At 47.9% G+C, this 25,941-nt stretch overlaps 2 protein-coding genes across 3 annotated transcripts; one reads left to right on the top strand and one right to left on the bottom strand.

The window, feature by feature from the left end:
* Positions 1 to 1,383: 1,383 nt before the first annotated feature.
* ZMYND12 (zinc finger MYND-type containing 12) lies at positions 1,384 to 22,676 on the bottom strand. 2 transcript variants are annotated; one of them, XM_070078645.1, is made up of 9 exons: positions 22,291 to 22,676; positions 19,703 to 19,737; positions 14,672 to 14,813; positions 12,364 to 12,535; positions 8,873 to 9,042; positions 5,793 to 5,915; positions 4,297 to 4,408; positions 2,562 to 2,707; positions 1,384 to 1,722 (listed from the first exon to the last, which is right to left on the bottom strand). In XM_070078645.1, exons 3-9 carry the CDS (start codon positions 14,732 to 14,734, stop codon positions 1,597 to 1,599), a joined length of 912 nt encoding a protein of 303 aa, XP_069934746.1. In that variant the 5' UTR covers positions 14,735 to 14,813; positions 19,703 to 19,737; positions 22,291 to 22,676; the 3' UTR covers positions 1,384 to 1,596. The 2 variants fall into 2 exon arrangements, with proteins under 2 accessions (XP_069934746.1, XP_069934745.1); XM_070078644.1 differs by lacking the exon at positions 19,703 to 19,737 and having other exon boundaries at positions 22,291 to 22,585.
* A 57-nt stretch (positions 22,677 to 22,733) lies between these two features.
* PPCS (phosphopantothenoylcysteine synthetase) lies at positions 22,734 to 25,941 on the top strand. Its single transcript, XM_008265464.4, has 3 exons — positions 22,734 to 23,464; positions 23,608 to 23,711; positions 25,126 to 25,941. Exons 1-3 carry the CDS (start codon positions 22,957 to 22,959, stop codon positions 25,447 to 25,449), a joined length of 936 nt encoding a protein of 311 aa, XP_008263686.2. The 5' UTR covers positions 22,734 to 22,956; the 3' UTR covers positions 25,450 to 25,941.

The raw sequence follows: 25,941 nt of genomic DNA, 5'->3' as shown, positions 1-25,941 counted from the left end.
GAACTCAGGCATATCTATGCACCATCTTCTGCAACACAAGGAGCCTTCCAGAGTGCCTATGCGCTGGAAGTATAGATGGCTCACGTCTCCTTCAGAGTCCAGAGTACTGACCACTACACCGTGGAGCCAATGCCCTCACATCTCCTTCAAGTCACTGGGAAAGAAAGGCACCGACTTGCAATGCTGTCTCCCCAGTCCACACGGGGACTCCTTGAGAGTAAAGCGTAGGAAGACCTTATGTCTGGTTTACATCCGCATTGCACGGTTTGCCATGTCCCAAGTCCACTGTGTTCTTCTAGTCCTCCTTTGCTGCCTTCTTTTGCTGTAAAAGCATAAATTTCCTACTGTATCATTTTAATCCCCTTGTTTATGAAAACTATTTTAGAGGTATTTTGTTAGTGACTGAGGAATTAGAATGACTACTTCTTCACAATTTATGTCAGATTAATACTAACTTAATTCCTGTAGAATTGGCCAGCGCCTTGGCTCAATAGTCTAATCCTCTGCCTGTGGCGCTGCACACCGGGTTCTAGTCCCGGTCGGGGCACCAGATTCTTTTTTTTTTTTTTTTTAAAGAAGCCCACTTCCTCCTTTCTTTCTTTTTTTTTTTTTTTTTTTTTTTTTTTGACAGGCAGAGTGGACAGTGAGAGAGAGAGAGAGAGAGGGAGAGACAGAGAGGAAGGTCTTCCTTTTCCATTGGTTCAGCCCCCAATGGCTGCTGTGGCTGGCGTGCTGCGCTGATCCAAAGCCAGGAGCCAGGTGCTTCTCCTGGTCTCCCATGCAGGTGCGGGGCCCAAGGACCTGGGCCATCCTCCACTGCACTCCCAGGCCACAGCAGAGAGCAGGACTGGAAGAGGAGCAACTGGGACTAGAACCTAGTGTGCCAGCGCCGCAGGCGGAGGATTAGCCTATTGAGCTACGGCGGCGCCAGCAGCACCAGATTCTGACCTGGTTGCTCCTCTTCCAGTCCAGCTCTCGGCTGTGGCCCAGCAGTGCAGTGGAGGATGGCCCAAGTGCTTGGGCCCTGCACCCCATGGGAGACCAGGAGGAAGCACCTGGCTCCTGGCTTCAGATCAGTGCAGCGGCCATTGTGGGGGTGAACCAACGGAAGGAAGACCTTTCTCTCTGTCTCTCTGTCTCTCACTGTCCACTCTGTCAAAAACAAAACAAAAAAAAACACACATGCACAAAAAAAATTCCTGTAGAATAGATAATTTTGGTTTCAGCATAGCTCTCCTTCCTACCTCCTCATTTAGAAAACAGCTGTGCAACATGCATTCCTGGGAGACTTCTGTATTTGCAAGTCAATTGTAAATACGTGGTTAGTGATCTGACTACACGTGACTGGAAGACGTAAAAAGTCATGATAACCACGTGCAAAGGTCACGATCCATGTGAGTTTTACTTCTTTCTGTGCCTAAAGCTCTACTCCCACACAGAGGCTGTGTCAGAATAAAGCTACAGCTCCGTGTGCAGGCCCCAGGGAAGAAGGTGAACACGTCAACAAGAAGTGTCTCCGAGCAGTCAGGCAAGGCTGGAACACATTGGAGGCTCAACGGTCCCTTGAATGCGCTCTGATGCCCAGCTCACGGGCCCCTAGGTAATGGGTTGATCTTCTTCAGCTAAGATGAGACCCAGCAGCTCCTGAATGGTGCTTTGCTCCTGGATATCGAGCTGATACTCTCTGCAGAGACTGAGGGCCTGCATGGCATATTCCTCCGCCTGAAATAGAAATGCAATGACAAAAGGAAGCTGTCACAGGAAGGCAGAACGTTGGGAGGAGGCCCCATCTGTGCTCAGTTCTAGAAATGCAGGAGAGAACTATTCACCTTCTCCCGCTAGCTGCTGAGCTCTTAAAATCTCCGAACACTGAGAGCTGGTGTTGTGGTGTAACAGGTGAAGCTGCTGCCTGCGACGCCCACCAGCATCCCATAGGGGCACCAGTTCGTGTCCCGACTGTTCCACTTCTAATCCAGCTCTCTGCTTACGTGCCTGGGAAGGCAGTGGATGATGGCCCAAGTGCTTGGGCCCCTGCCATCCATGTGGGAGACCCGGATGGAGTTCCAGGCTCCTGGCTTCAGGCTGACCCAGCCTCAGCCACTAGGTCCCTCTGGGGAGTGAATCAGTAGATGGAAGATCCCCCCCCCCCACTCTTCCAAATAAATAAATAGATCTTTAAAGAAACAGAAGCCACAACAGTGACCTTTTTAATGACCTGACAGCACTTCCTCCCTGCCTGACTCTGAGCTCAGTGACTGAGGGTAGCTTGGGCTGCTCCTTCATTCCTCCCAGGACTCCCTGGAGCCCCCAGGCTTCCTGCCACTGCCAAGGCTCAGTTGCCTATGCAACCCTGGGAAGCCTCCCTGAAGGGAAGAGGATAACCCAGTGTCCATTATGCAGGCTGCACCCAACAAATGAGCGATGGCACGAGTGTCTGAACATTTGCAGCTCCGGGGCTCGCTCAGGACAGAAGCCAGTAGAACCGGGCCAAACACGGCAGAGCTGGACTCCAGGCCTTCCTGCCTCCCTTTTGGGCAGGCGGGCTTTCCTGGGACACTTGCCTTTGAAGAATTCATCATCAGGTAGTAGAGCATCACCAGGGTTTTCAGAACGAAGACAGTTTTTTGGGGGGCTTTCTCAGTTGTCAATTCCCGAATGTTCAAGACTGAAGTCAGAACCCGGATGGCTTCTGCTTCCTGGGCTTCGTCTGCATTGGAAGGGGAGGGAAGACAAGACAGGCCCTGAGCAGCTGTGATGGTGCCTGGCGGGCAGGTGCCTCCTCTCGGGGGCTCTGGCAGAAGCTGTGCGAGTCACCTCACCGGAGCAGCCATCAGGGCAGCTCCGGGCACAGCCCAGCCTTGCCTAGCATGCCGTTTCCACGGAAACCTCTAAGGATGCTCACTCCCTCAGGCCCCCGAGTTGCTGAGGTGTCTCTCCTACAGAGTCCTGAGATTTAAAGCACTTAGGCTCCCCTTGGGCCCAATTCAGCTAACAGGGAGAGGCAGGGGAGGGGCTTGTGCCCGGCAGAAACTGAATTCCTCTTCCCCAGCCAAGGGTGCTTAAGACATAGCCTTCCTGGTTCCCTACGTGGGTCTCTTTTTTCCTCTCTGATTTCTGATCTTTAGTCACCATTTGTGGAGCAGTTATGGGTCAGACACTCTTAAAATCACTCAAGTACTAAGCTGAGAGAAACAGTTAGCAAGATGGACACCATAAAGTCAAAGTCGGCGCTCTTTGGGTATCTGTGACTTCCAAGTTCTCTGCTGTCACATGGACCCCTTTATAGTGAGAAAAGCAAACGAAGCTTCTCAGCTTCTAAGCTGCAGCTCAAAACCTCTCCTCCCCAAGTCTCCTTCTCCAGCCCCACCCGTCCTCCCCTTTGCATCCTGGGTCTCACCCAATGGTGTGATGTGTGCTCGTGCAGGGGTTGTTTAGCTGTCGCCCATAGCTCCCGTGTCACCCAGGGCACTGTCCATTTGGAGCAGAAACTAGATCCTCTCCTTTTAGCATCTCCGAGGGCAGGATGATGTGCAGTGCCACTCAATGCTTAACCTTTGCTGAGGCTGGGGAGAGGGGGGCTCAGACAGGGCCCTTCCACTGAGGAGCTCACTGTTCACGGAGGAGGAGGGCAAGGCACCAGAGCAAACCAGCGGCACAGCTGCTGTGTGGAGTGTGCTGACCCTGGAGGGAGAGTGCTTAAGAAATGGATGCTGGGGCTGGCACTGTGGCACAGTGGGATAAGCCACAGCCTGCGGCACTGGCATCCCATCTGGGGGCTGGTTCATGTCTTGGCTGCTCCACTCCCGATCCAGCTCTCTGCTATGACCTGGGAAAGCAGTAAAAGATGGCCCAAGTCCTTGGGCCCCTGCACTCGTGTGAGATACCGGAAGAAGCTCCTGGTTCCTGGCTTCGGATCAGCCCAGCTCCGGCTGATGTGGCTATTTGAGGAGTGAACCAGTAGATGGGAGACCTTTTTTCTCTGTCTCTCCCTCTCTCTGTCTGTAACTCTGCTTTCAAATATAAATAAATAAATAAATAAATAAATCAAATCTTGAAAAACAACAACCACCACCACAACCAGATGCTATGAAGAAACCACGGGGGCTCTCACACGGGCTTTCCCTCCACAGTTATCCCTCATTCGCTCCCTGAAAGGCTGTGTGGAATGACAGGGCACTCCTGGAGCCCCACGTGTCACTTTTCCCATCAGCAAATGGGCAAGGATCGAGATGAGCACAGGGAGCAGGGGTGAGGCTGGAGCAGGAGGTGGGATGAAGTCACTGCTCTGCCACTTACCCAGGCCGGTGTCGTTCACAAATTGTTTGCCCAGTAAGTCTATCTGTTGGACGCGGGCCTGTGAGAGGACTTGATAGTGGTCATTTAAATATTTATACCAGATCTCAGCAACCTGTTGGGAAGGAGACAGAAGTCAGTCAAGCAGGCCAGACCTCAGCCTTTGGCCCCACCGGGTGGCGAGAGCAGCCAGGTTTCCTAACAGTATCTCTCATTGCACTTAGAGACAGAGGGGGCCAGGAGCCCAAGCAGGCCTGATCAGATGGAGTGTGAAAGGAATGGGCTGCCAAGGGCGTGTGGCAGGCTCAGCCGGAGCAGCCACAGTGGGATCAACGGCTACCATCTATGGGGCATTTTCAACACCAAACCTTCACAGCCTCACCACACCCCAATTGAGGTGACATTGTTACTATTCCTATTTTAGGTGTAAGTAAAGGAGGCTAAGAAAAGTCTTGATCAACTGGTAAGTTCTGTTAAGTGGCATAGCCAGGAACTAAACTCAGGTCTGACTCCAGAGCTTACTATGTTTCAGCTACACCAAACCGCCTCTGTCTGAGAAGTGGGTCTAAATAAAAATCAGCACTCACAGCGTGACAGCCTGTCACCTAGACCTGCTTCTTGTTAGGTGAGGTGTTACAGAACCAACGTAATTGATATTTTAATATCCTGGAAACCATCTAGAAGATTTCACATGTTAAGGTAAAAATAAGAAAGTACAGTGAGGCACCACAAGCATTTCAGACGACAGACTGTGTAGTGGCAGTGGTTCCGTGAGGGACCATCACCTACTGATCTCAGTCTGTGTCAGTACATGCTATGTTTTTCACAAATGGTGCAAATTCCTAAGGATCAATTCTTAGAATGTGTTCCTGTGATTAAGTTACACATGACTACAGTCTTATACTATTTGTTTTCATTTTTACTTTATTTATTTGAGAGTTCCCATCACCCCCCAAAATACCCATGATGGCAGGATTGGGCCAGATCAAAGCTGGGAAGCACATGGTTGGCAGGGCCTTGAGCCATCACTGCTGTCTCCCAGGGTACGGATTGGCAGAAAGCTGGAGTTGGGCACCAAACCCAGCTACTCCCATGTGGGACGCAGGTGTCCTACCTGGCATCTTGACCCAGAGGCCAGATGCCTGCCCTCCCATATGCTCTTTGATCCCTTGGAAAGCTCTCCTCTATCATGCACCCCAACATGCCCACATGAGTGTGCATCTGTGAGTATGTGCCACCAGCTATCTGGAGGGGTGTGATGCTTACTGGCCCATGACTCACTATTTGTTAATCACCCTATGGATAGTACAGATTAGTCTATTTTAGTAGTGAAGAAATGGGAAGGAGAAAAGTGGAGTATGTCATGTGTCAGGCCACGTAAGCTTGAGCAAGTCATTCCATCTCTCTGAGCCTCTCTCTCTGGTGTGTTCTCTAGAATGGTTTGACAGTAGTTCTAAGGTATCAGGGTCAAGGCTCTGTTGCCACATTCCCCAGCTCACCTTGGTGTACAGTGAGTCTGCCAGGTCCAACTTTTTAAGGCCATAGAAGATGTTGGCCAGGTGGAAGTACCCTCCTGAGGTTCTGATGTCCTCTGTTCCAAACGCGCAACTGGCAAAATAAATCTACAGCCAGAGGAAGAAGGAGAGTACTTGGGTTCACACTGAAAATCACACATCTGATAAAAGACTTGTAAACATAATACATATAAAGAACTTTTAGAAAAGCCCAATTTAAAAATGGACTAAGGATCTGAATGACACTCCTCCAAAAACATACATGAGTGGCTAAGAAGCACAGGAAAAGATGCTTAGCATTGTCAATCATTGGGGAAATACTGAATAAAACCACAGTGAGATATCACTCCCTGTCCACTAGAGTGGCTATAATCAAAAAGACAGAAAATAACAAGTGTTGACAAGGTGTGGAGAAGAATGAAACCCTCTTGTGTCACTGATGGGAAGGTAAAATGGCACCGCCCTGTAGAAAGAGTTTGTCAAGTCCTCAAAAAGTTCAACAGAGTTACTGTGTGACCTGGTGATTCCTCCCCTGGGTGCTGACTCAAGAGAATGAAAGACGTGCCCTCACAAAGACTTGGAGATCAATGTGCGCGCAGCATTAGTCGCAATGACCAATGTGCAAACAACCGTAGTGCCCATCAACTGCTGAATGGACACACAAGTGTTGTGCAGCCAGACGGCCTGCTGCTGCTCAGAAACACAGAGGAACGACAGCAGGGACGCATCTCAGAACCATTGTGGTGGGTGAGAGCGGTCAGGTACAGATGACCACATGTGGTTCTGTTCAGATAAAATATCCAAAAGAGGAAAATCAATCGAGACCGAAAGTGCTGGTCTGGGCCTGGGCTGGGAATGGGAAGTCACCGCAATGGCTAGCAGGGAGCTCCTCGGGGTGATGGAAGGTTTCCACGACTAGGCGGTGCTGGTGGTTGCAGAACTCTCTGAATTTGTTGAAATGCATTGAATTGTGTGCTTAAAACGGGTGAAGCTAATAATATGAAGGAATAAATTTGTGCTTTTTAAAGCTAGGCTGAGGATTGTGAACTTGATCTAATGCTTCACTGTGTGGCCCACCCCAGGACAGAATGTGCCTCTGCCTGATGTGTTGGAGGAGGCGCAGTACAGAGAGGAAACACAAGTAAAGAATTGTGTCATTCATGGCCCAGTGGAAAGACATGGCACCCTCAAAAAGAGACTGAAGATACTTCATTGGAAGAGTTATCCAAGATATGGAAGAGTTAAGGAACCAAGAATGGCTAGCGAAGTGCTAGGGACTACTGAGAGTCAGAAACTGTTACCATCCCAGCATCTGAAGAGGTCAGGATTACCAGGGCCTGGCCAGAGCTAGCACTGTGCAAGAAGGCCAGGGAGGAGCACTGCCCCTGCCAGGGTGGGGTGAGGCCGAAAGGCAGCAGAGAGAATAAACACCCCCTCCTCTCACTCTCCACCACCCTGCTTTGCCTCCTATTCCACAAAACCAGAGAACAATGGAGTCCAGGTTGTGTAATCTCCGGAGGTCACCTCCCATGGCACAGAGACGGGGTTTGGGTTGGAGGACATGGGGAACAAACAGCCCAAGGGTGAATCTGTGGGTAGTGTGCAGCAGCAGGCCCCAGGGGAGGGCTGTCCAGTGGAGTGGACAGGAAAGCATCAGCCTGCATGGGGACGGCAAACCAATTCTAAAGTAGCCCAACATTTCAGGCTCAGAACCTCTTCCTTTCGGTAATAGTTTCTGGTAATTAGACTGAAATCTTAATGAAATCTCATACATTTTGGAAGAATAGCTCGTTTATCACCGTCATCATCTTATCCAACATGTGCACAGAATTTGATAGTTTGTAGTGTTCTCTTACAAATCTAGCTCATTTAAATTTAACAATCACACTCTGAAATAGAGAAATTAATGTGATTTTAAAAAATAATAGCCAGAGGCTGGCACTGTGGTACAGCAGGTTAACGCCCTGGCCTGAAGTGCTGGCATCCCATATGGGCACTGGTTTGAGTTCCAGCTGCTCCTCTTCCAATACAGCTCTCTTCTATAGCCTGGGAAAGCAGTAGAAGATGGCCCAAGTCCTTGGGCCCCTGAATCCGTGTGAGACACCCAGAAGAAACTCCTGGCTCCTGGCTGCGGATTGGTGCAGCTCCGGCTGTTGTGGCCAATTGGGGAGTGAACCATCGGATGGAAGACCTCTCTCTCTCTCTCTCTCTCTCTCTCTCTCTCTCTGCCTCTCCTCTCTCTCTGTAACTCTTTCAAATAAATAAATAAATCTTTTAAAAAATAATAAAAAATAAAAAACCTGCTGGCGCCGCAGCTCACTAGGCTAATCCTCTGCCTTGCGGCACCAGCACACCAGGTTCTAGTCCCGGTCGGGGCGCCGGATTCTGTCCCGGTTGCCCCTCTTCCAGGCCAGCCCTCTGCTGTGGCCAGGGAGTGCAGTGGAGGATGGCCCAGGTGCTTGGGCCCTGCACCCCATGGGAGACCAGGAAAAGCACCTGGCTCCTGGCTCCTGCCATCGGATCAGCGTGGTGCGCTGGCCGCAGTGCGCCAGCCGCGGCGGCCATTGGAGGGTGAACCAAAAAGGAAGACCTTTCTTTCTGTCTCTCTCTCACTGTCCACTCTGCCTGTCAAAAAAAGGAAAAAAAAAAAAAAAAAAAAAAAAAAAACCTAAGGGCTGACACTGTGGCAGAGTGGGTAAAGCCACCACCTGCAGCACCAGCATTGCATATCAGTACCAGTTCAAGTCCCAGCTGCTCCACTTCTGATCCAACTCCCTGCTATTGCATCTGGGAAAGCAGCAGAGAATGGCCCAAGTGCTCGGGCCCCTGCACGCACATGGGAGACATGGAGGAAGCTTCTGGTTCCTGGCTTCAGCCTGGCCTAGCTCTGGCCGTTGAAGCCATTTGGGGGAATGAGCCAGCAGATGGAAGATCTCTCTCTCTCTCTCTCTCTCTCTTTCTCTCTTTCTCTAACACTGCCTTTCAAATAAAAACAAATCAAACTTTTAAAAAAAGTAAACAGGCATTCTCAGGACCATGTGGGTGTTAGAATTGAACTTGTTTACATCATTGGCCAGATGATAGCGGGCTTCCTCATAGTTTTCCTTAGCCATGTAGAGAAGTCCAAGGTTCCGATGCAGTAAAGAATGGGTGGCGTTACTACAGTGAGTTGACTTGAGAACGGTCCACTGGGCTTGGGATAGATATTCTTCAGCCTGAACGATCCGGCCCAGACCTGCCCAAAAGCAGTAAAAAAGGTGATTCAGAATCCAGCCATGACGAAGCATGAGTCATCACCCATTCATTCGTTTATTCATATTTATTGACACACAAAAACTTGTACAGGAGTATTCATAGCAGCCTATCCACAGCAGCAAAACAACAGGGGCAGGTACTATGGCGTGGTAAGTTAAGCCACTGCTTGGGATGCCTGTACCTCATATCTGAGTGTTAGTTTAAGTCCTGGCTACTTCACTTCCTATCCAGCTTCCTGCAATGCAGGAATGACAGCCCAAGTGCTTGGACTCCCGCCACCCATGTGGGAGACTTAGAGTTCCTGGCTCCTGGCTTCAGCCTGGCCCAGCTCTGGTTGTTGCAGGCATTTGTGGAGTGAAGCAATGGATGAAAGATATTTCTCTCTCTCTCTCTCTCTCTCTCTCTCTCTCTCTCTGTCTCTCTGACTTTCAAGTAGGTGAAAATAAATAAATAAATCTTTAAAAACAGTAAAAATTTAAATGTCCATCAACTGATGAATGGACAACATGGTATATTTGTATCCATGGGTAGAATATTTTTCAGTCACAAAAAAAATGAAGTACTATTCCTGCTACATTGTGACTAAACCTTGAAAGCACTGTACTCAGTGAAAGAAGCCAGATACTAAAGGCTACATATTTGCATGATTCCACTTCTATGAGATGTGCAGAATAGGCAATCCACCAAGACATAGAGCAGAGCAGGGACTGTCAACAGCCAGCAGTGCCTGGGGTGACTAACAGGGAACAACTCCTGACACTTCCCGGCTTCCTCAGAGGGGTAATAAAAAGGTTTTGGAATCAATTGTGATGATGCTCATACAGCTTTGTAAATATACCAACACCCCGAACTCCACTTGAAAAGGGTAAATTTTATGATGCGTGAATTACATTTCAATTAAATATATATCCTTATTTAATGACTTTTATGTGCTAGGCCTTATGTTGAGTGATGAGGATTCAAAGATGAATCAAATCCATTACCCTGGAAAAACACACTGATGGGTTGGGGAAGCCATGAAAACCCCTCGGTTCACAGTACAGTGTACTCATAAGTGTGACGATAGAAACATCAGGTTTGGGAGTGGCGGAGTGGGAAGTGCACAGTGCTATGGCTGAGGTAGAGAGGGACAGTGGAGTAGGGAAAAGCGTGATCAGCAGAATCTGAGCCAGGTTTTGAGAAATTTTTCCCAGACAGAAGACATGAAAGGCAGCCCAGGCAGAGCACGGGCAATGTCGTGGAGTTAGGAGAGAGAGTTGGGTTTGGAGAATTACAGGTTGTGATGCTTGAGTGTCAGGAGATAAGGCTAGAGAGACAGGCAGCAGGGCTGGGCTCTTGCACTTCCTACCCAGTTTCCCACTAATGTGCACCCTGGGAGGCACAGGTGATGGCTCAAGTGCTGGGTCCCTGTCACCCATGTGGGAGACTCGAAAGGAATTCCTGACTCCTGTCTTTACCCTGGCCCAGGCATCTGAGGAGTGTACCGGCAAACCCAAGATCTCTCTCTCTCTCCCTCTCTCTCTCTCTCTCTCTCTCTGCCTTCCAAATAAAATTAAAGTAAATAAATTTTTAAAAAGAAGAAGAGGTAGGCAGATCTCCCATGGGGGAGACCTGGATTGGATTCCAAGCTCCTGGCTTTAGTCCTGGCCCTGCTGATAAAGTCATTTGAGGAGTGAATCAGTGTATGGTCTCTCTCTCGTTCTCTCTTCCTCTCCTTCTCCCTCCCTCACTCACTCTCAAACAAGTAAATAAATAAATACACTTTAAAAACAAAATCACATTTATTTCTGATATCTGGATACTCTTGATACTTGGAACTTTAATTCCTAACAGCTACCTGCCCCCTCCCTGGCTTTCCCCCAGAGAGGTTGCTGGGACTGGACAGGAAACTAGAGCGGCAGAATTCTCAGAGCAGGAGGCACACTCTGGGTGCGAAGCACTTTGTGTGGCAGATGCTGCCGCACAGACGGCAGCAATAAAGGGTCCGGGGTGAGGACGCAGGCCCCTTGTAAATCAGCCTCCTGCTCTTCGTCCCTCCTCTCAGGCCTAGTTCCTAGGTACACATCTTCTTGTTCTGGTTGTAATCCTAGGCCACTGAGGTAAAGGAATGGGCTGCTGCTGGCCCTCTGTCCTTAGCCCCAACCAGGAAGGTGACCAGCGAGTGGGTGCGTTCAGCCGCGCCTCTTCCACGCAGAGCCTGCCTGGGGCGGCACAGGGCTGAAGCGAAGGCGGTGGAGGCCGGAAGTGCGGCTCTCCCAGGCTGACAGGAAGAGCACACGCAACAGAGGACAGCCACCTGAGGACCAGTGGCACTCGTCTGGAGGGGGAGGCTTACGCTGGGTTGGAGGCAGATCTGAGAGAGCTGGCAGGACTTGGTGATTGACAGTAAAGGAACACAGAAGAGAGCAGGCACAGATGACTAACGGGGTGTGGCTGGGAGGCCCCTGGGGGAAGAGAAGCCAATCGGCCGTACTGAGAGTGTGCTAGCTGCCCTGCTCTGTGTGGGCCATTTGCAGATGTTACTTGAAAAAAGTTAAGTTATTTGTTGATTTTTATTTACTTGAAAGGTGGGCGGCAGGGGAGACAGAGTTAGAGAATGTTCCATCCACTGGCTCATTCCTCTACCCACTACACCACAACACCAGATGGATAAAGCCCAGACTTCTAAAGCAAACTATGAGACCTTGCTTATTCTAACCCTTAGATGAATTCTCTTACCACAGTTCTATAACCTGTGTTTTTCAAATTCTTTTCTCCCTTTCTTCCAGGCACAGGGGCCTTCTCCCAGTGGCTGCTCTATAGCCACTTCCTCCCCTTTTCCCCCTCCCCCTCCCTTAACCAACTGGTTACTGTGGAGGGCTCAGCTTGAAGGTTACTACTTCCTTGTCTAGAAGCCTCTTCCTAGCACCCTTGCCACAGTGGGTCTCTTTCTTTTTTTTTTTTTAATATTTACTATAATTATTTGAGAGGCAGATGGAGGCAGAGACAAGAAACAAGGGTGCCAGCCTTGGTTTATGACAGCAGTGCAGTTCTAGTCCCTTGTGAAGCCTCAACTCACTTCGGACACTCCAGCATCCTAATAAATCTCTTCTGTTTCATAGGCCAGCTTTAGTAGATTTCTATCTGCTGTGGCCCAAAGTCTGTGACATCTCTTCCTCCACATTGGGCCATACTTCACAACAACCTTGTTCTTCCATAAATGGTGTCTTGGTGACATTGTCAAAGCGGGACTCTGGTCATCAGCGTGACTTAACTTAGCACTTCTTAAGGGCTCCAGGAGGTCTACGTCAGCGTTACTCACCAAGGCTGGCCTCAGCCAACAGCAGGTAAGCAGGCACAAGCTCTACTGAACTCAGGCCGTGAATGTTCATGCGGAAGCGGAGGGAATGCAAAGCGGCAGGGACAGCATCTTCGTGTCTTCCTTCAAAGAGATATTTCTGGGCAACAGTGTAGCAGAATTCAATCAAATGCTTCTGTGGAAGACAGAAATAGAGCATCCAAGACAGTGAGCAGGTAAGAGGCAAAGGGGGATACAATACACCTGGAGATGAAGCCCACAGCTAAGGAACCAATGGAAGACATTGTAAGACTGCTCCTACTATTGTGGACATGAGACCCTAATGGACGACATAAAAGGCAACCTCTGGACGGTGAGGCCCTCAGGATCCAAGAGCACGTGTCCTTTCCCCAAGTTCAGTGCTTGACATATGTGAAAAGTTCCTAGTTGGGTACATTAGTGTTATTTTTGTGGTCCCAATACAACATCAGTTGAGCGACGCTATTGTGTGTCACGGAAATTTAAAACTTGCTGCCTTTTGATTTAACTTTGAGAGAAACATCTCAGTTTTCCTTCTGGAACTGTCTTACTTAGTTAATATAGGAAACAACTTTAACTTTGCATTGTTCCAAGGCCACTATCAAAGTGTCATTAACACTAAAATTGATGAATCTAGTGTTTGGAGATTGACAATTAATGAAGGGCTAATTTAAAAAAAAAAAGAAAAAAACAAGGGTGCTATTATCAGAGAGTAAAATATCCCGCCCCAAAGATGTCCTTTAGCACATTTTGAGTTGGTTATTCAGAGAAACCGCAGACCTGCAGACATGGGCATGGCCCTGGAAAGCTGTGCTTCTGTAAAAGGAAACTGAAGTCTCTACATTAGACAACAAGGATGCAGGCAGAGGCTTTTCTATCTGGTACCCCCTTATCTACTTGGGAAAAATGTCTTCATAGGAAGATGAGAATGGGAGCTGGACATCTGGCCCAGACTGAAATGGCCAGAGGCAGCCTTCTGCTGTTACCTGGGAGACTAGCTCCCTTATAAGACCACCTTAATTGGGTGAATTTTTGTCTCGCCCTTCCCTAATTTGTGCCACCACCCACTCCCAGCAATCTCAAGCCCCTATTTCTTTCTATAGCTCAAAATGCTATTTAAGCTTCAGCTATCTGATCCTTTCTTTTCATCTCAAATTTTGTATATGGCTCCTGTGTTTCTACACATTAACACATTTGTGTGCACTTTTCTCTGTTAATCTCTTTACTGCCATTTCATAGACTAAAATTACAGAAACTTAAGAGGGAAATTAGAAAATTTAAAACTTCCCTACACTATTGATGTGACAGTAACAGGTGCTAGTTTTGCTGATATCCTTTATTTATTCAGTAGTGTATTTAAAAAACCTCTTCTTACATAACCAGGCTCTTATCTGGCATATGAGGATGCTGTGAGCGGATTTATTTACTTATTTATTGACAGGCAGATTTAGACAGTGAGAGAGAGAGAGAGAGAAAGGTCTTCCTATCCGTTGATTTACCCTCCAAATTGCTGCTACGGCCATGCCGATCCGAAGCTTCCTCCTGGTCTCCCATGGGGGTGCAGGGCCCAAGCACTTGGGCCATCCTCCACTGCACTCCTGGGCCACAGCAGAGAGCTGGACTGGAAGAGGAGCAACCGGGACCGAGTCCGGCGCCCCGACCGGGACTAGAACCCGGAGTGCCAGTGCTGCAGGTGGAGGATTAGCCAAGTGAGCCGCGGCACCGGCCTAGAGGATTTATGTTCTCCGCACATTCCTATGTTAAAGCCCTGTTAGTCTCTCTGAATGTGACTGTATTTGAAGAGAGGGTCTTTAAGGATGTGATTATGATAAAATGATTATGATAAAATCACAGGGACCCTAACCTAATCTGATGGTGTCTATGAGGAAAAGGAAGTTGGGCATACATAGAGTCACTAGGAATGGGTGTAGACCAAGGACAGCAAGAAGGTCGCCTTCTGAAAACCAAGAAGAGAAGCCTCCGAAGACACTGAACCTGCTGACTCCTTGGTCTTGAACTTCTAGCCTCTAGAAGTATGGGGAAATAAGAACGTACTGTCTGAGCCACTCAGTCTGTATTATTTTGTATGCAGCCTGAGCAGACTAATACGGTGAGAGTTTAATAAATGTGTGGGACACAACTGACCAGAACATATGGAGGACATAAAATCATAGAGAAAACCCTCTGCCCTCATCAAGGCTACACTGTGGTTATCTCAGCACAGTTGAGGCCTTCCCCTCATGCCAGGTCCTCTGGCTGCACCTGTGTTAGCCCTGCGACAGGCGGGACCTACCTGCCGCTGCTGCAGCTGCTGCAGGCCGTGTTGGCGCTCTTCCTCGGAATTGTAGAAGGGCATGGTAGTGCGCAGTGGAATCAGGAGCTGACATATCTTCTCATGGATGCTGCCCCAGTCAGCTCTCTGATGCACCACACCACTGGCAAGAAAAACACGGGCTTCATTATCTTTATCTTTGGCCTGACCTAAGATGTCATGGGCCCTCTGAGTGCCCTAGCCCTAGAGACTGGAAAAAGATATCCAACACAAACCAGGAATGGAGCCTCAGCCATTTCTGACACACATTTCTTTGCCTGCATGTGGATACTTAATAGTAATGAAACCATGTTGGGGCCAGCGTTGTGGCAAAGTGAGTAAATCTGCCGCCTGTGATGCTGGCATCCCATATGGGCCCTGGTTGATGTCCCAGCTGCTCCACTTTCAATCCTCTCTGTAACTCTGATTTTCTAATAAATAAATCATAAAAAAAAAACAAAAACAAAAAACAGTGTTGAGGGTGGGGAGGGTGGGAGGATGGGAGGTTGTTACTTCTGTTGGCACATGTTCACATTCTGAAGTCACACAGGGATATGGTGGTTGATCTGTTTAATTAATAATAACAGAGACAACTTTAGTTCTTTTTAAAGATGTATTTATTTATTTACTTATCTATTTATTTATTTAAAAGGTAGAGTGACAGAGAGCGAGAGGAAGAGACACAGAGAGAGAAATCTTCCATTCACTAGTTCACTTCCCAAATGGTCTCAACAGTTGGGGCTGGGCCAGGTTGAAGCCGGAAGCCAGGAATTCCATCTGGGTTTCCCATATGAGTGGCAGTACCTGGGCCATCATTAGCTGCCTCCTCAGGTGCATTAGCACGAAGCTGGATACGAAGCAGAGTAGCTGATCTTGAACTGGCATCCCCATATAGAATGCTGATGTTGCAAGTGACAGTTTCACACACTGGGCCACGATGCTATGAGGTCATTTTCTTATTTATTTATTTATTTGACAGGCAGAGTGGACAGTGAGAGAGAGAGACAGAGAGAAAGGTCTTCCTTTGCCGTTGGTTCACCCTCCAATGGCTGCCGCGGCCGGTGCACTGTGGCCGGCGCACGGCGCTGATCCGATGGCAGGAACCAAGTGCTTCTCCTGGTCTCCCATGGGGTGCAGGGCCCAAGGACTTGGGCCATCCTCCACTGCACTCCCTGGCCACAGCAGAGAGCTGGCCTGGAAGAGGGGCAACCGGGACAGAATCCAGCACCCCGACCGGGACTAGAACCTGGTGTGCCAGCACCACAAGGCGGAGGATTAGCTTAGTGAGCCGCGGCAACGGAGGTCATTTTCAAGATGTCTGACTACCAAAGTTGATGGATTTGTCTTTTTCTCGGGAAATGGAAGGAATTTACATTTGATAAGGCTCTAGGAGATACCCTAAGAACCTGTTTTCCTAGAACCAGTGCCACCAGTTGCATGGCTGTGATGAGCACCTAGCATTGTCTGCAGGGCTTTCAGTGGTGGGGAGGGGACTCTGAATGTTCCCTGACTTCACTGGAGCAGCAGGTGATCTTGTATATAACTACTTAACTCTTTTTTTTTCTGTTTTTATTATTTAATTTTTAAAAAGATTTTATTTATTTATTCGAGAGGCAGAGTCACAGACAGAGGTAAAAGGTCTTCCATCTGCTGTTTCACTCCCCAAATGGCTGCAACAGCTGGAGCTGGGCTGATCTAAAGCCAGGAGCCAGGAGCTTCTTTCATGTCTCCCATGCAGGTGCAGGGGCCCAAGATCTTGGGCCATCTTCCACTGCTTTCCCAGGCCATGAGCAGAGAGCTGGAACAAAAGAGGAACAGCCAGGACACAAACCAGTGCCCATATGGGATGCTGGAGCCACAGGTGCCAGTGCACTGCACCACAGTGCAGGCTCCTAACTACTTAACTCTTTACAAACAAAACAAAGTCGGGACCGGTGTTGTGGTGTAGCAGGTAAAAGCTGCTACCTGCAGTGCTGGCATCCTATATGGGTGCCTGTTTGAATCCCAGCTGCTCCACTTCCTATCTAGCTCTCTGCTATGGCCTGGGAAAGCAGTAGAAGATGGCCCAAGTCCTTGGACCCCACTGTCTTCAGATCGGCGCAGCTCTGGTTGTTGTGGCCATCTAGGGAGTGATCCAGTGGATGGAAGACTTTCTCTCTCTCTCTCTCTAACTCTGCCTTTCAAATAAATAAATAAATCTTTTTTAAAAAAAAAAGTCTGTTATTAGCATCTTGAAGGTCAGGAGCATTAGTATAGAGAATTTTTTTTTTTTTTAGTATAGAGAAATTAAGGAGTTGCTCTTAAGCTTGTATTCCAAAAATCAATGTGTTATAGTTCTCCAGGAAGGAGCACTGTGACAATGTGGTTTATAGCTTTTCTGAATGTGTGTTTGCATATCTAGTGTTTTTGAATACTCAGTTGGACAGGACACAGACAGAACATTTGCATCATTGCAGACAAATTCTACTGGACAGCACTCCCGGAGTAACCACTCCCATCTCTTAAATACCTCTATGAATGACTCCCAAATCCATTATCAAATTTTGACTTTTTTTTAAAGATTTTATTTATTTATTTGAAATTCAGAGTTACACAGAGAGAGCAGAGACAGAGAGAGAGAGAGAGGTCTTCCATCCACTGGTTCACTCCCCCATGGGCCACAACGGCCAGAACTGCGCCGATCCAAAGCCAGGAGCCAGGGGATTCTTCCGTGTCTGCCACAAGGGTGCAGGGACCCAAGGACTTGGGCTGTCTTCTACTGTTTTCCCAGGCCATAACAGAGAGCTGGATCGGAAGTGGAGCAGCCAGGTCTTGAACTGGTGCCCATATGAGATGCCGGCGCTTCAGGCCAGGGCATTAACCCACCGCGCCACAGCGCCAGTCCCAAAATTTTGACTCTTCCTCCAATCATGTGGGGCTTCCCCCCTCAATTTTAATTGTAGCATAATTCAAAAGACATAAAATCTACCATTTTGCAGTTACAATTTAGTATTTCTTAGTATATTTACAAAGTTGTTTAACTATCATTTGATGTAAGTCTAGGATATTTTCATCAACTCCAAAGCAAACGTTGTGCCTGCCAGCAGCCATGCCCATTCTTCCCTCCTAAAATTGACATCCAGCAATCATCAATCTATTTTCTCTCTCTCTCTCTCTCTCTCTCTCTCTCTCTCTCTGTGTGTGTGTGTGTGTGTGTGTGTGTGTGTGTGAATCTAACCATTCTGGATATTGCATATAGATGGAAATCAATGTGGAAAACCTGTGGTCTTCAGTGTTTGCCTTCTTTCACTTACAATAAGGTTTTCAGGGGCCGGCATTGTGGTGTAGGGATTAAGCTGCCACCTGCAGCACTGACATCCCACATGGGTGCTGGTTCAAGCCCCTGCTGCCCCACTTCCGCTCTGGCTCTCTGCTAATGTGCCTGGGAAAAGCAGCGAAGATAGCCTAAGTTCTGGGGCCCCTGCCACCCAGGTGGGAGGCCCAGAAGAGGTTCCTGGCTCCTGTCTGGCCCAGCCCTGGCTGTTGTGGCCATTTGGGGCATAAATCAGTGGATATAAGACCTCTCTCTTTCTCTGTCTCTCCCTCTCTGTAACTCTTTCAAAGAAATAAAGTCTTTAAAAAATGTTTTCAAGGTTCATCCACATTGTAGCTCATATAAATATTACATTCCTTTTTTATAACTGAATAGTATTCCTCTGTGAGGCTACACTACATTTTGTTCTTCCATTCCTTAGTTGATTCACATTTGGGTTGTTTCCACTTTTTTGCCATTATGGATAACGTTGCTGTGAACATTTGTGTGTGTTTTGCATGAACACGTTTTTTAATTTCTCAGGGATATAACTAAGAATGAAATTGCTGGGTCATATCATAACTCTATGTTTAACTGAATGGCCAAACTGTTTTTCACAATGACTGCACCATTTTCTTCCTCTACCAGCAATGTACGAGGGTTCCAATTTCTCTATATTGTCACAAACATTTGTCATTTTCCGCTTTTTTTAATTATACCCATCTTAGTGTATGTCACATAGTATCTCATAGTAGTTTTGACTTGCATTTCCCCAACATTTTTCATGTGCTAATTGGACATGTACTTGCATAAGTATACTCCATGCTATTTGCACAACAACAACAAAAATCTAATGATGCATTTCTCAGAGCTTCTCCACAGTCCACTGTTAAGTGACGCATGATTATTTGGTAATTCCAAACATTCCCATCTGTTACCACTGATTTTATTACATTGTGATTGGGGAACTTTGTATGATTTTAGTCCTTATAAATGTATTGAGATTTGTTTTATGGTCTAACATGCAGTCTATTCTGAAGAATGTTCTATACACACTTGAAAAGAATATGTATTCTGTTACCGAGTGGTGTTCTACAAATGTCTGTTAGGTCTAGCTGGTTTATAGTGCTGTACAAGCCTTATGTTTTCTTATTAGTCTTCTATCTAGTTGTTCTATTCATTACTGAAATTGGAATAATGAAGTCGCCCACTGTTATTACTGAATTGTCTATTTCTTCCTTTAATTCTGTCAGTTTTTGCTTTATGTATTTTGAAGCTCTGTTGTTAGATGCATACAATCATGGGTTTTTGCATTTCTTTTGCCTGTTACACATTTTCACCTACACGTGAGACAGCTAAATGTTGGATTCCACTTACACATATTACAGAACAGATAACAATAATCTGTAGAGAGGCCATATGCTGAGTAAATGTTTTAAGCTTTGAGAACTACATGGTCTCTGTTGCAGCAACATACTGTTATAGCACAAAGCAGCCAGAGACAATACATGGCTCTTCTATCTGCAACAAAAGAAATGTGATCATATTGACCTTAGAAACTGTAACTGCTACCATAGAAAAAGTTGTTTGGGGGAGGAGGGGTTAGAGAATTATTGTAAACAGATCAATAAAAGCACTTAACAGCCAGAATATAGAAACAGCTGCCTTTCAAATAAATATACAAATCTTAAAAAAAAAAAAAAAGTCTATAGAAAAAGTACCTCAGTTTTCCTCTAGGACAGGAGGGCACAGAACTCTATTAAAAAGAGACAGAGAAAAAAAGAGATGACCTTAGTGAAAGTTAAAAACATGTGAAAGAAGAGAAAGAAAAAGCATTAATGATAAGGGCATAGAAAATGACAATTTATTCATACATTTATCAAATATTAATAGCAACTATTTCAAGATATTTTGCTGGAGATCACGGGGCATAAACAGACAAGTCTAACACAGATGAAAAGATGCTAGCACACATGTGCCGTTCCTTCTATACACATTCAACATAATACCTGACGTCAATGAAGAGCACTGAAACAGAGATAACATGCTCACAAACAATTAAAACAGAGGGGAATTAAGAGCGACCTGAGAGGACAGAGTGAGTTGTGAGGAAGGAATTACTTCTGGCTGGAGGGATAAAGAGGGCAGGGTGTCTTAGTTGAATCTCTCCCTGGAGTGCCAGACCTGTACTTGGGGTTGTATACTGGCCAGCTCTCCCAAGGCAGCCTGAAACCCCTCAAAGTCTGCACTCACAACAGAATCTATCACCCACCACCTACTCCCCTGCATCCCTTACCCAGGTTAATGGATTTATTGCACATTCAGAAATTCATTTATTCAACAAATGTGCACTGGGTGGCCGGCATGTGTGGGCACTAGTAAAAGGCAAAGGCATTAGTTAAGTGAGCAATAACTAGTGTGGTGGGAAATGAAGGTAGAGAGGTAATCAGTGCTTGCAGGTCCTGTTACAAATTCAGAATTATATTCTAAATGCAGCGAAGCCACCAGAGGGCACAGCAGACGCCATTCCTGCCCTCCTAGAGCATACAGCTTAATAAAGGGTGCAACGAACAACGAACTTCAGTCCATGCCCTGAGTGTTAGGCTGGGGGACGTGGAGTTCTGTGAGGGCACTGAGGAGGGCGACCTGGTCCCATCTGAGACAGGACCACCGCACTAGCTCCTTACTCGGTCATACAGCCGTTAGTGGCTGCCTTCCAGTCACCACTGCCTATCATCTTTCCTAACACAAAATACAGCATGTTGGCTCAGAACCATCCACAGCTTCCTGGAGGATAAATTCCAAGCTCCTTGATCTCATGCCACTGCCTGGCCCTAATATTTATCTTCTTTGTTTAAATTTCTACCACTATTTTATAGCAATGATTTTCATATTTTTGACTCAACCCACATAGTAAAATAATTTTACCAGTATAATACACACATATCCCCATAAAACACTAAAACCAAAGTTTTAAGAAACAATTCAACCATGGTTGCTCTGACACTTTCTATGCTATGCTATGTCTTTTCTTTAAATGCTGATTTTGACTTATTTACGACCTGCTAAAGAATCCTGGTTTACAGCCTGAAAATCATTGACTGCTTCCTCCACTATTATCTTTTCCACTCACTTTTCAGAAGATTCTGTTCTTTCACCTTTCACCCAAGCAATTCGGGATGCCAGGAATGCCCCACCCTTCTTCATATATCAAGTTCCAAACACTAGTTCCTCAGTGAAACCCTTCTAAATACTGCCCCAAGCACTATGCTTCCTTCCTCAGAGGTCCTGGGACTTAGCATACCCCGCATTACCAGTCCTTGTCATGTAGGTTGTGTTTTGACTTTTTAAAAATAAACAAGTCAGGGCAGGTTTTCTGGCACAGCAGGTTAAGCCACCACTGCTTGGGATGCCCAGATCTCATATTGGAAGGTGGGTTGGAGTTCTGGCTCATCTGCTTCTGACCCACCTTCCTGCTAAAGAACCAAGAAACCATGGTTTCTGCCACCCATGTGGGAGCCACAGATGTTGTTCCTGGCTTCTGGCTTCAGCCTGGTCCAGCCCAGTTGTTGGGGCATTTAAAATGAACCAGCAGATGGAAGATCTCTCTCTCTCTCTCTCTCTCTCTCTTTTAAATAAATAAAACTTTTAAAAAATAAGCAAGTCAGTCTGCTGTGGATTAGGTTTCTGGATGTCAGTAACATATCTCAGGCCCCAGTTGGATGTAGTCTAAAGCAAAGGTGGGGCACTGTCCGGCTGAATGAAGACAGACTCCTCTGGTACCACCCTCCTTCCTCCCCTGCCAGCCCATTAGCTGTGTTCCTGCTGCTGGCTCACCGCCCTGTCCTATTCGGAGCTGCGCTGGCTCGCTCCTCCCCTCTCTCCCCTGTATCTGCAGATCTGTAGGTCTGCTCTCAGACAGGCTGCCTGCCTGCCCAATGGCCCGTCACATTTCTTTTACTTGTTTTTTGACACCTATCGTTCTCCGAAAAGCTCCTGCTTTCTCTTTAAACGTCTGTCTCCGGCGTGTGACTGTTCCTCTTGGAGGGAACCGGTCGACCGCGGTGCCGCAGTAACTTCAGCACCTAGAACAGTGCATAGCATACAACAGGCCCCCTCACAGGGCACCGGGCGACCACCGAGGGGGCGGAAGAGGCGGCGGACGAGCTCACAGAGTCCCCGGGGCCTGTCTCGCAGCAGCCTCGGGGGTCCCTGGCAGGACCGCGGCTCACGCAGAGCGCCCCGGCGCAGGCCGGCGAAGGGGCCGAGGGAGGGAGTCGAGGCGCCGGGGCCACGTTCCAGGGCCTACCAGTAATAGGTGACCGCGCAGGCCGCGCACACCCGCTCCGCCGGGGCCTCGCACACCTCGCAGCACAGCCGGCGCCCCTTGGGCACCGCCAGCGGGTAGATCACGTTCATGTTGCGGGCGGCGGCGTCGGTCTCTAGGACGGTTGCCCGGCGAGGCTGCGCTGGACCCTGGGCGTCACGTGACGATCGCCGGGCAGCCCGGTTCTCCCGTTTCAAGGGCAAAGGGAAGGGGTGTCGCTCTTCCGACCTCTGATGTCTATTTTTGAAGTGTTTAAAAAAAAAAAAAAAAAAAAAACTAAAAGGACGTAACCCACAGCTTCAAAGACTAAGCAGCTAGGGAATGTAACTCCAATCGAATCCAAGTTCAGGAAGGTCTGTACGGTGGCCGGTCAAGGTCAAACATGGTCGGTACTAACAAGAGGGAATGTGACCCTTCCGTATGCTCTCCCAGCCGAGAACACGCCGCAGCCGCAGTGTCACTGGGCTCCAAGACAAAGCAACCACATGCCTCCAGACTTGGCGAGGCTGAGACCAGCGGCAAACGTAGCGTAGAGACCCTCAGCCGGGACCCGCCCGCTCACACTGCGGTTGCGCGTGGGCCGGGCTTGAAGAGCCGGGCGTGGTGCCGGCCCCGGGCGTGCGCAGGCGCAGAGGCGTTCTGGGACTGATGGCGGAAAGGGACTTGGTTGCTGAGTTTCCTCGGCCCGCCGGTGCTGCGCGCTGGGCCGAGGTTATGGCCCGCTTTGCGGCCAGACTGGGCGCGCAGGGCCGCCGGGTGGTGTTGGTCACGTCAGGCGGCACCAAGGTCCCGTTGGAAGCGCGGCCAGTCCGCTTTTTGGACAACTTCAGCAGCGGGCGGCGCGGTGCAACCTCGGCCGAGGCCTTCCTGGCTGCGGGCTACGGGGTCCTGTTCCTGTACCGCGCCCGCTCCGCCTTCCCCTTTGCCCACCGCTTCCCGCCCCAGACCTGGCTGGCGGCCCTGAGGCCCTCCGGCCCGGCGCATTCGGGCTTGCTGAGCCTGGAAGCCGAGGAGAACGCGCTGCCCGGCTTCGCCGCGGCTCTGCAGAGCTACCAGGAGGCAGCGGCTGCCGGCACCTTTCTGGCGGTGGAGTTCACCACCTTGGCAGACTACCTGCACCTGCTTCAGGCGGCAGCGCAGGCGCTCAACCCGCTCGGTGCGTGCCCTCGGAGTCAGACCTTTCTCCCCAGCCACGTTTCCCCCTTACCTTCCAGGGGTTTCACGGCCGGAGGACCCGAGTCGACAGGAGCGGATCCCACACCTTCCCCGGCTCCTTACAGCTTCTGCTTGTTTTTGCAGGCTCGTCCGCGATGTTTTACCTGGCTGCGGCCGTGTCCGATTTCTATGTTCCTGTCTCTGAAATGCCTGAACACAAGATCCAGTCATCTGCGGGCGCACTGCAGGTGATGGGCGCTTCTCTTCCAGAGCTCTCTGATCCCCCATAACCAATCCTGGGTTAATTTCTTCCTGATCTGGAGATGGCCTTGCGCATTCTCCGTGCGCTAGGCAGTGGGGATACCGAGATGAACAGACACACCTCAAGGACCTCACAGTCTAGTAAGAGAGCTGGACACAGACATAATTACAGTACAGAGTGATAAATGCGCTAGCGGAGGTATGTACGAAGTGCAGGCAGGCCATGGGGGAGTGAACCCTGGGGTAGCCATCTGAGAAGACCTGAGCTGGGTTTTAAGGGATGAGCAGAGGGTTTACCAGACCCAGTGCGGAAGTCATCCCAAGTGGGGTTATGCGGTGGACAGCAGAAGGGGAGAGGGCGGGCCGAAGAGGTAAATGCTAGTGGCCTTTGTGTTACTCCTTAAGGAGCCTGGCCTTTACCTGTGGAGCGGAGGGGCTCATAAGGAGAGTGAGATGCAGTTTTTGAGAAGAACATTCTGGCATCTGTACAAAAAGTGAGTTAGGAAGACTGTAGGAAGGGTATTATAGTTTAGGGGGAAGGCAGCCCTGTGTTTGAGATGTTGAGATAATCTGGTGTCTTGGAACCCAGGGGAATTCATCGTTTTTATCATTGGGTGATACAAATAGGATTTAAATAGAAAATTGACTGGTGGAGCACTTGCCAGCTTTGTAGTATATGGTTCACATGGTCATTTCTTCCATGCTTATCTGATGATAAAACAGCAAAAGGAAACGTACTCAGCTCTTGTGTTTCTTACGCTCATGAAGGAGAGACAGTAGGTCAAATACATACTACATCTTGTGGTCATAAATGCTAAGGAGAAAAATAAAGTGGGATATATAATCTTTATCAGTTGCTGACACCTTTTTCTAGGGCAAGCCTTGAGGATTAGTGATTTCACACTTTTTCAACTCTGTGATCTTTTTTATCCCTTATTTCTTAGTTCTATCTTGAAGGTAGAAAAAACAGCATTTCCCATAGGTAGGATTGAGAATCAGGCGGTAGGAGTTTTAGTCCGGGGACAATGAAGAAAATCAGTTGTTTCCTCAGTGCTAAGTGTTAAATTCTGCCAGTGCAAGAAATATTTTAGGCTGGGCGATTTAAAAACCCAACTTTGTTGGTTTTCTGCCAAAATAACATTTGCATAAACAGATTATTTGTTTCTTTGAGGGTTTTGTTTTAAAAAAATAAAGGGGAATGTTTGGTAATGTAGATTGTTGTTCTTTAGAGTTCTATTAATGGTAAAGAGAGTGGCCCAGCAGGACTTGCCCAAAGGCTTTGAAAAGTTTGGCCGTGGGAAACCTCACTTAAATTTCTGTAAAAATCTGAGTCCTGGATTCCTTAGTGTCCTGGTAGGTAGTGACCAGTTTGCTTATTAAGCTTTTCTTTTTTCGATACAGATAACAATGAAGATGGTGCCAAAAATGCTTTCTCCTTTGGTTAAAGATTGGGCCCCCAAAGCATTTATTATTTCCTTTAAGTTGGAGACTGACCCCTCCATCGTAATTAATCGTGCTCGGAACGCTTTGGAAGTTTACCGGCATCAAGTGGTGGTGGCTAATATCCTTGAGTCACTACAGTCCTTTGTGGTTATTGTAACCAAAGACTCGGAAACCAAATTGTTCCTATCAGAGGAAGAAGTAGAAAAAGGCATAGCGATAGAAGAGAAGATAGTGGATAACCTTCAGGCTCGACACACAGCTTTTTTAAATGACAAAAACTGACGTGAAAAGCCCTTAGAGGATCAGAAATTGTTCAGTGGACCAGGGCTCTTGCAGATGGTGAGAACCAGAATAAGCCCTCTGTTTTCACAAGGGCAGGGGAAATGAAAGGAAAGGGAAAGCAGTGGTGTGCAGGCAAATATGATTTGGCGTTTGTCTTTTAATGATGGAAACACCTGACACACTCAGTTGAATATTGTCTTGATTTTGAAATCAAACTCTAGACCTATTTCTCACCTTTTATAAAAGGAGCATATGGGAATTATATATTCCTCAGAATATACATGGGGGCCTCAATGGCAGCCTTCTCCATACTATAAAAAGGGGATTATGGGTGCATGAATGGTCATGCTTTCTTTGAAGATCAAGCATTTGTTGAGTGCCTATTATGCCAGGCCCTATGTTAAGCTATGGTGATTAAAAAGATGAGCAAACATGTCTTGTTTGAGAAATGGATGTATAAAAAATTATGTGCAATAAAGTCTGTGCCCAAAA

The sequence above is a fragment of the Oryctolagus cuniculus genome, chromosome 7 (assembly GCF_964237555.1).
Source record: "Oryctolagus cuniculus chromosome 7, mOryCun1.1, whole genome shotgun sequence".
NCBI classification, from domain to species: domain Eukaryota; kingdom Metazoa; phylum Chordata; class Mammalia; order Lagomorpha; family Leporidae; genus Oryctolagus; species Oryctolagus cuniculus.
This window is presented reverse-complemented; position numbering and strand designations above follow the sequence as displayed.